The sequence below is a fragment of the Anolis carolinensis genome, chromosome 2, assembly GCF_035594765.1.
Source record: "Anolis carolinensis isolate JA03-04 chromosome 2, rAnoCar3.1.pri, whole genome shotgun sequence".
In the NCBI taxonomy this organism is placed as follows: domain Eukaryota; kingdom Metazoa; phylum Chordata; class Lepidosauria; order Squamata; family Dactyloidae; genus Anolis; species Anolis carolinensis.
This window is the reverse complement of record NC_085842.1, coordinates 190,682,286-190,691,416: the sequence shown is the minus strand read 5'-3', so window position 1 is coordinate 190,691,416 and position 9,131 is coordinate 190,682,286. Positions and strand designations below refer to the sequence as shown.

Here is a 9,131-nt window from a genome sequence, read left to right as displayed (position 1 = left end):
TCTGCAAACAACATGCAGAATGAGATAAAAGGCACAGGAGGCAGTGAGGGGACACAATGTGCCATAATAATGGAAAGAAGCAGAAGCTACTGTAAGCCACACAGATGACCTCCTAGCAAACTGAGACCCTGTCATTCTTCACCATTATTGTCCTATGATTCCACTTTAACTGCCATAGCTCCTTCCTGTAGACTTGTGGAAGTTGTAGTTTAATCAGAAGCATAGAGGAACTGTCTGGCTCTGAATTCTAGATCACTCTCCGTATACTGTAAATTCCAGGATTCAATCAGATAGACTCATGGCAGTTAAAGTAGAATCATAGCACTATAACTGAGTGTGAGAGGGTTCCAAGTAAGGAAGAAAAAAAAGTTTATTCTGGTTTATGCCTGAATCTAGTCTGGCATTTGAAAAATGCAAAAATCTAAGGACCACGGATACCGAGTGTCCGTGCCTGGTGACCCCAGCTAACTGACAATGTTTGCAGAGGAAGTAAAACTCACCAGGGTTGAAGACAAGGACAGAGGCTTTAATTTTAATCTGCAGAAGGAATGCAATGTACCGAAAAATGCCAAAATGTACAAGCATAACCATATTGGAACATGTAACCATTTTTATACAGTAAAAACCCATGTACTAACATTGCCTCAATTTAATTTTCCCTCCCCTGTCTGAGATTGGCTGAGTGCGGGGCTGGTTGGCTGATTGGTCAGGAGGTGGGACTAAGCCAGCTCACCTTCTGTTTGGTGCAGGCTTTGATGATGCAGGTGGGGATCCCCTCCCTACTAGATGGGGAAGCCCTGGGGCAGCCAATCAGTTGGTTGGGGGTGTGTCCCTGGATGGAGGGAATCCCCAGGAAACACAGTCCATATTTGGAGGTCTTAAGTTGGAATTTGAAGACAATGGATGTCTGCGTATGTAGATGACAGCATTATGCAGATACAGAGTCTAGAATGCCAGAGACAATGAATCAAAAGCATCACGACGGATATTCAGTGCTATTCTGAAAGCTCTGCACCAAGCCAGTGTGAATCCAGTGTATGTGAACCAGTACACAACATGATTTCTGTGTCTGGTCCCAGGAAACACAGTCCATATTTGGAGGTCTTAAGTTGGAATTTGAAGACAATGGATGTCTGCGTATGTAGATGACAGCATTATGCAGATACAGTCTAGAATGCCAGAGACAATGAATCAAAAGCATCACGACGGATATTCAGTGCTATTCTGAAAGCTCTGCACCAAGCCAGTGTGAATCCAGCGTATGTGAACAAGGTACACAACATGATTTCTGTGTCTGGTCTCAGGCTGGGCAAATAAAGTAAAGGTCTTGGGAATGTCCATAGGTGTGGTGGAGTGATCAATGTCTCTTTGTTCTAAGCTTTGGCCACTGATAGTCGGCTCGTACCTGGGGCAGTCCCAGATGGCAAACAGGAGGCTTACCAGCTGGAGGTGTTTGTCCACAATGGCTGAATGGTCTGCATGGGCTGTGCCCATTGCTCAGGGGCACAGCTTGACATTCCTGGAGGTCATCGTCTTTGGCCTGGATTAGACAGAGGTGAAGAGTCTAATGCCACTTGCCTTTCTTTAATATTCTCAAAGATATAATAAAACATTTTTGATAGCAAGAAGTAGAGTAGTCCTTTACCTATCCCTAGAGTCACCCTCAGTCTGAAACAACTTGAAGGCACATAACAACAACAGTCCTAATTAATTTGACTATCTTATCAGCTGAAAGCAGGCACATACTTCCCACTGAAATACTGGTAAGTTTGTGTTAGTTAAAACTGTTCATATTAAATCTTGTATTGTTCTTTCATTTTTTGCACTTCAAATAAAGAATGGGCTGCATGCATAGAAATTCACGTTTTTTTCAAATGATAGTCTGCCCCTCCTGCAGTCTGAGGGATCATGAACTAGCCCTGCTACCAAGTCTTTAAAATGCTAAAGTAACGGCTAAGGGATGCAGGTAGACCTCCATCTTGAACTGTTCCATACTGAGGTAATATGAGAGCATGGTAGGAATGGCATAGGTTGCTTTCTGACTGCTCTCCCCTTGTAGAGAGACTGGACAGGGAGAAAACAATCCAGCAACACTCATAGATGTGGCAGCACAGATGGGTAGGAGCTTTGACTCCCATGTGTGATGGCTCATTAAATGACTGCCATCTAAATGGAGATGGGAAGAGATCCTTTCTAAAGACCAAGGACAGGGTTATATAGAGATAAATACATTAGAACTATGCCACTTAGAATCTAGATCCTGAATTGGACCGTATTTACATGAATCAATTGATCCAAAATGCTTGCAAATTCCCATGACCATTGTGATGAGTAGATTGAAGAAACTGAATGTATGGAGTCTGGTAAGGCTGAAGACACCATCCTAAAAATGAAACCTAAAAACTGCATAATGGAGGACAGAAGAGGCGAAGAATTTGATGAACTTTGGCAAAAAAAGTTCTGATGAGAACTAACCTGAAAACAACACATGTTTTCATAGTCAAAGGCAATAGCTCCTTGAAGTCAAAGAAGTTAACCTGGCTGCTGATCTCTGAACCTGTTGAAGCTTCTGAGCTCTCTTTAAAGGCAGCCCCACATAGAGTGTATTGCAATGATCCATTTGAGATGTAGTTAAGACATGTACTACCATGACCTGATTTGGTGTTCCAAGCTTACAAGCTTTAATTGTGCAAAGGTACTCCTGGTCACCTATGATACTTGGGGCTTCAGGGTCAGCAATGAATCCAGGATCACCCCCAGCTTTCAGAGGAAGTGTAACCCCATCCATCACATACCTTTCTCTATGTTTATTTGTTTTTTACATTTCTATACCTCTTTTCTCACCCCTGGGGGGACTCAAAGTGGTTTACAACGTAGTAGATGGCAAAATTCAATGCTTCACATAAATGTAAAAAAATACATCACATATCTTAATACAAGGGCTATCTAGAAAGTAGATTACATTTTAGAATTAAAAATGAACAAAGTATAGGAGAAAACATTTACCATATGCAAGTTGAAAGCCACACCCAAATGCCACTTCTCAACATAGTCGCAATTCAAATCTAGGCACTTCTCAACATAGTCGCAATTCAAATCTAGGCACTTCTCAACATAGTCGCCATTCAAATCTAGTGATGAATGCGCTTGGAAACTCCTTCCCCACTAAATTCTGCCGTCTCCGCCCTCAACAGTGTGCAACCCGCTGCGTGGGGCCAGGCGTCCCCATGAAACAGCAAAATCCCCGCGCTATTGCAATGTTGAAACACAGCCAGGCTGAACAATGAATGCACCAGGAAGAGAGGAGCAAAAGCAAGCAAGGAAGAACACCGCTCTCACTTCTTTTGCAAGGAGATCTCAAGAGAGAATCAAAACATTGCGGCTTCCCTTCCCTTCCTGCTGGCTCTAGGAAAAGGTGCGGGCTTACCAAAGAAGGCCTGCTTGGCCTGTCTGCTGAGCAAGCTCTAGAAAGCGGCCTGCAGGAGAGTGGCGTAGGCTCCCGAGAAGCAGCCAGGATCGGCCAGGGCTTGCAATCGGCCAGGGCTTGCAAGCGCTTGCAAGCCCTGGCCGATCCTGGCTGCTTCTCCTCAGGAGCCTATGCTGCTCTCCAGGCCGCTTTCTGGAGCTTGCTCAGCAGCAAGCGCTTGCAAGCCCTGGCCGATCCTGGCTGCTTCTCCTTGGGAGCATATGTCACTCTCCTCCAGGCCTCTTTCCGGAGCTTGCTCAGGAGTCTTCTGTGAAAAATTTGGGTTTTAAAATATATATATATAAAAATTCAAATGACAAGCTCACACAATGCCTGTGGGAAACTAGCTGGCGTGCCATGAAGTTAGCCATGCTCATACAACTGTTTGAAAGTGTTCCCATTCAAAGTAGCAGGGCAGCACTATAGGGAAAGGATGGATATTGTAGCTTGCTTGGGAAAGATGGTAAACAGAACTATAGAATGTTTCTCTCTTTTCCTTTTGTATTTGAATTAATGGAATTCATTCTATCACTGGGTTTCAAAGTTGCTCCCATGAATGAAAAAGAGAGCTGAGATATAGAAAACCATAAGACCTCTCTTTTATGCTGACACTTCAGATGTCATGATTTTTCTTGGTTGATTCTCGCTGCACTTTGGGCCAATGTCTCATAAGGGGATGGAGGAATCCTAGCTCAGAACTGCAATTCCTGAGGAAAAAAGGACTGCCATTATTCTCCTTCTTAGATGTGGAAGAGCAGGACTTCATTGGTTGTTCTCAATTAAAGCCTGTGCAGGAAGAGGGTGTGGCAAGGAGACCAAGAAACCCCTAGATCAGTGGGTTCCCAGATGTTTTAGGCCTTTAACTACTAGAGATCCTAACATCTGGTAATCTGGTTGGGATTTCTGGGGGTTGTAGGCCAAAAACATCTAGGGACCCCAGGTTGAGAACCACTGTCCTAGACAAATCAGAAAGAAAGCTGGAAGATGGGAGCTCCAGGATAGGAGATGAGTTGAAGGCGTATCCCTTGCTCCTGAGGGCTGGGGCTATGAAAAGGAAAAACATGAGCACCAAGTGAACTGAGGCTTTTTGGGCTTTTGGGTGGGGAAGTCCTTCAAGAGAATTGAGAGCCCTGAGAGGAGTTGGAGGTGTCTGAGAATAAGCCCTCTTCCAGTGACAAGGCCCTACCAAGATGTCAGACTTTTCCACTTGTAGCCACTTAGCAGAAGCTCGCCAAATTCTGTAAAATGAAGGACTTGTGATGTCATCTTTTGACTTGGCTGACGACTCAATGAGTTTAAAGAAAATCCCTTCGACATACTTTAGAGGCCCTTGGTGTTTGAGAAATCATGGAGGTGGGAGTGTTTGATGTATCCCTTCCACGGATTGCATGACACTAGGGGAAAACCTGGACAGAATGAGGGAATGAATGAAAGTGAAAAGGGATTATTATCAGCCAGAAGAAATGAGATGTAAAGACAATGCAGATAATTTTATTAATCTAAACATTTTATTTGAAAGTAGTGGTGCAGTTATCCAATGTTGCAAAACCTTCAGCTAGAAAACTGCCCCAAACCAATTCTCAATGATTGAATTTCTGAAGTATTATTTCTTGCCATAGTATAACTTTGTCCTAGGCCCTGGATGTCTTCATAAACTGGGAAAACAAGAAAGATAAAACCAATATTGTAATCAAGTGACTGAGTGAGAGGTAATCAGACCCATGCAACATAATAATTCTCAGGTGTAGTTATAGATACTTAAGGCATAAACCAGTGCTTTCCAAAGTGTGTGTTGCAACACGCTAGTGTGTCGGCTGCAGTGTTTCAGTGTGTTCATATGAGGAGAGGTGGGTTGTCAGGTAGTCTTTACCCAAACTGTTTAGGGCTTTAAAGGTAACAACCAGCACTTTATATTTTGCTTGGTAACAAACTGACAGCCAGTAGAGCTGCTGTAACATGGGAGTTGTTTTCTCCCTGTATGGAGCTTGTTAGTAACCTGGCTGCTCATCTCTGATCCAGTTGAAGCTGTGAGCGCTCTTTAAAGGCAGCCCCACATAGAGTGCATTGCAGTAGTCCACGTACTACCGTAGCCAGATTTGGTGTCCCAAGGTATGGGTGCATCTGGCGTACAAGCTTTAATTGTGCAAAGGCACTCTTGGTCACCTCTGACATCTGGGGCTTCAGGGTCAGCAATGTATTACCCTCCCAGACTGCAAACCAGTGTCTTCAGGGGAAGTGTGACCCCACCCATTACGAGTTGTATCCCCATATCCTGATCCGCCGTACAACTGACCAGGAGTACCTCTGTCTTGTCAAGATGTAGTTTCAGTCATCAGTAATGGACTGGATGAGGGCTAATAAACTGAAACTAAATCCTGACAAGACTGAGGTGATCCTGGTCAGTTACAAGGGCAATCAGGGTATAGGGTTGCAACCTGTGTTGGATGGGATCAGACTCTCCCTGAAGTCACAGGTCTGCAACATGGGGATAATCTTGGATTCATTGCTGACCCTAGAGACCCAGGTGTTGGTGGTGTCCAGGAGTGCCTTTGCACCATTAAAGTTTGTGCACCAGCTGTGCCTGTACCCAGAGGCGTGCATAGGTATTTTGTCTTAGTAGGCAAAATGAATTTTGATGCCCCCCCCCGTGCCGCGGGAGGCATGGCCGCACGGTACGGGAGCCGTGGCCAGACCTGGCCCTGCGTCTCATGCCGTGCACCCTGGCCCAGCCTCCCGCATCAGGCGACCACGCCACCCGTGTCAGGCAGCCCCGCCTCCTGGCGGGGCCAAGGCGCGTGGGCCGCGGTGGGAAGGCGGTAATTTATTGCCAGTATTGTGCTATGCTGATAATATATTGTATGTAAATTTAATTTGTAAGCCTTCTCACCTTCGGGGTTAGAAGGGCGGGATATAAATGTATTAAATAAAGAAATAAATAAGGCCCAGCCAGCGTGGCTGGGCTGGGCCTTCCTGCCGTGGCCTGGATGGACCTTCCCGCTCAGCCAGGCCATGGCGAGAAGGCCCATCCAGTCTGACTGGGCCAGGCCGCATGGCGTGGGCGGCGGGGCCAGGTCTGGCCATGCCTCCCACACCACGTGCCCTGGCCCCGCCTCCTGCGCTGCACGGGAGGCGGGGCCAGGGCACATGGGCCACGGCGGGAAGGCCCAGGCACAAAGGAGAAGGAGGTGAGTGGCAGCGCCATCCTCCCAGGGGCTCGACTGTGCCCCTGGGACGATAGCGCCACAGGCAAATGCTTCCCTCGGCGGGCGGTTGGACCGCCTCTGCCTGTACCTTGAGATGCCAGATCTGACTATGGTAGTCCACACCCTAGTTACATCACGATTAAATTATTGCAACACGCTCTATGTGGGGCTGCCTTTGAAGGCTGTTTGGAAACTTCAACTGGGCCAAAGATCAGTGGCCAGATTACTAACTGAGAACTACTCCCACATTATAGCAACTCCACTGCCTAGCAGTTTGTTTCTGGGTGAAATACAAAGTGCTGGTTATTATCTTTAAAGCCGTAAACAGTTCAGGTCCAGACTACTTAGCTGACTGCATCTCTGTATATGTCTGTTTAGACACTGCAATCAGCGGATGAGGACCTGCTCTCTGTCCCACCCCCGTCTCAGGTACAGCTGGTGGGAACGAGTGAAAGGGCCTTCTCCACAGTTGCCCCCACCTTTGGAACTCCCTCCCTAAGGAAATTAAAATTGCTCCTACCCTTCTCTTGTTTAAAAAAATCATTAAAAACTTTCTTATGCTCGCAAGCATATAATGAAATATTCAGATGAAATATTCAGCTCGGCTTGGAACATGGAAATGGCTGCTACTTTGGTTTTATAACCTTTAAACTTTAATGTTTTTAAACATTTTACTTATTTTAAAATTTTAAGTCTTGTTATAATAGTTGAGTTAAAATGTAATTTTAGTGTGTTGTCTAACTTGGTGGTAATGTCTCATTATTGTTTGATGTCGATGTTTAATGTGTTTTTTTAATTTATGGTATGTCTTATTTATTAGTTGATTGTATTATACGGCATTGAAAATTTGCCGTTACATGTTGTTGGCCGCCCTGAGTCCACATTGGGGAGATAGTATTAATAAATTATTATTATTATTACAGTAGAGTCTCGCTTATCCAACATAAACGGGCCGGCAGAACGTTGGATAAGCAAATATTGTGGATAATAAGGAGAGATTAAGGAAAAGCCTATTAAACATTAAATTAGGTTATGATTTTACAAATTAAGCATCAAAACATCATGTTATACAACAAATTTGACAGAAAAAGTAGTTCAATGCACAGTAATGCTATGTAGGAAATACTGTATTTACGAATTTGGCACCAAAATATCACGATGTATTGAAGACATTTACTACAAAAATGCGTTGGATAATCCAGAACATTAGATAAGCGAGTGTTGGATAAGTCAGACTCTACGTTATTATTATTATTATTATTATTATTATTATTATTATTATTATTATTATTATGCTGTCCCAAGTTCATAATACACATTTGTCTGGGCACAACTTTTGTTTCCCCTTGCCTAAGAATGTTTTCCTTGGCCATGTGGTTTCCTAATGCGCCAGCCTGGAAAGATATATGATTAAGAACATAGCTTGGAAAAGCTATTCAATTGAACTACAGTGTCTTTCAACACTATGGCTAGTGGATCATCATTTCCAAGTAAACCCTATCCATTCAAAAACAGTGACTATCTTGGGAGGTGTAGTCTAAAAAGCTTTAATTTAGAGCCTGTCTGTCAGCAGTAGTGGGAGAGGGGCTGGAGCCATCTTCTCCTTGGGAGTTGTGTATCCCAACTCTCATATACATTAAGACTTTTGCCTGCATGTGACCTTAACAGACCATAAATACTCTGAAATCTCATATCCATATAAATAGAGCTAGATTTCTTTTAAATTGACACAATATTGTGAGATTTCACCTGAATGTTAGAAAGAATACTAAGAGCTATTTGGCAGTGTAATAACCTTGGAGTGTGCGGTGGACTCTCCTTCTCTGGAAATTTTTTAACAAAGGCTAACTTGTATTGTGTGTTCCTACAGAGCAGAAGGAGGTTCGACTGGATAAGCCCTGGCAGTCTTTTCCAATTCTATGATTTTATCATGACACTGATTTAGTTCATTGCCAGCTGAAGTCATGCAAATCAACGTACAACTTAGTAATTCCCCAATAAGTAATAGAAAAACACTGTTTTAAACAGCATTAAACATCTTCCTTTGCTCATCTTCTGTCTATACTGACCTTCACTTTTGCTGAGATGGCTTTATAAATAAAAAAAGAGTCTGGAACATGAAATCAACTAAACAGCTAACGATGCCATTACCAACTGAGTGCCTTGAATGCTTTGAAAATTTATGAACAAAGCAAAAGCTTCCAGAGTATAAAAATGTACTTTCTCCCACAATAGATTATATGATAGCTCATTTTGACAACTTGAAATGTCAAGAAACATATTTTATGTAGTTTCTTCCCTAACCTTAAATGTCCCACCATGATAATGTCAGCCAGGATTTTACTTCCAAAGTCTGATGTTTCTGCTTTCCAACTTACCATCCTCAAAATATCCAGAGGGCTCAAGAATCTTCTGCATTGCAAGGAAACTTATATTCAGCAACACCAGTCTCATCTAGAGAA

General features: G+C 43.6%; 1 protein-coding gene across 1 annotated transcript in view; it reads right to left on the bottom strand.

The window, feature by feature from the left end:
* Positions 1–4,952: 4,952 nt before the first annotated feature.
* Positions 4,953–9,131, bottom strand: part of LOC100558851 (ovostatin) — an 85,378-nt gene continuing 81,199 nt past the window's right edge. The window contains exons 35-36 of the mRNA XM_062971381.1: positions 9,048–9,123; positions 4,953–5,121 (exon numbers count right to left, since the gene is read on the bottom strand). Of these exons, the coding sequence (XP_062827451.1) occupies positions 9,071–9,123 (53 nt within the window). The 3' untranslated portion in view covers positions 4,953–5,121; positions 9,048–9,070. The remainder of the gene's footprint in view (positions 5,122–9,047; positions 9,124–9,131) is intronic.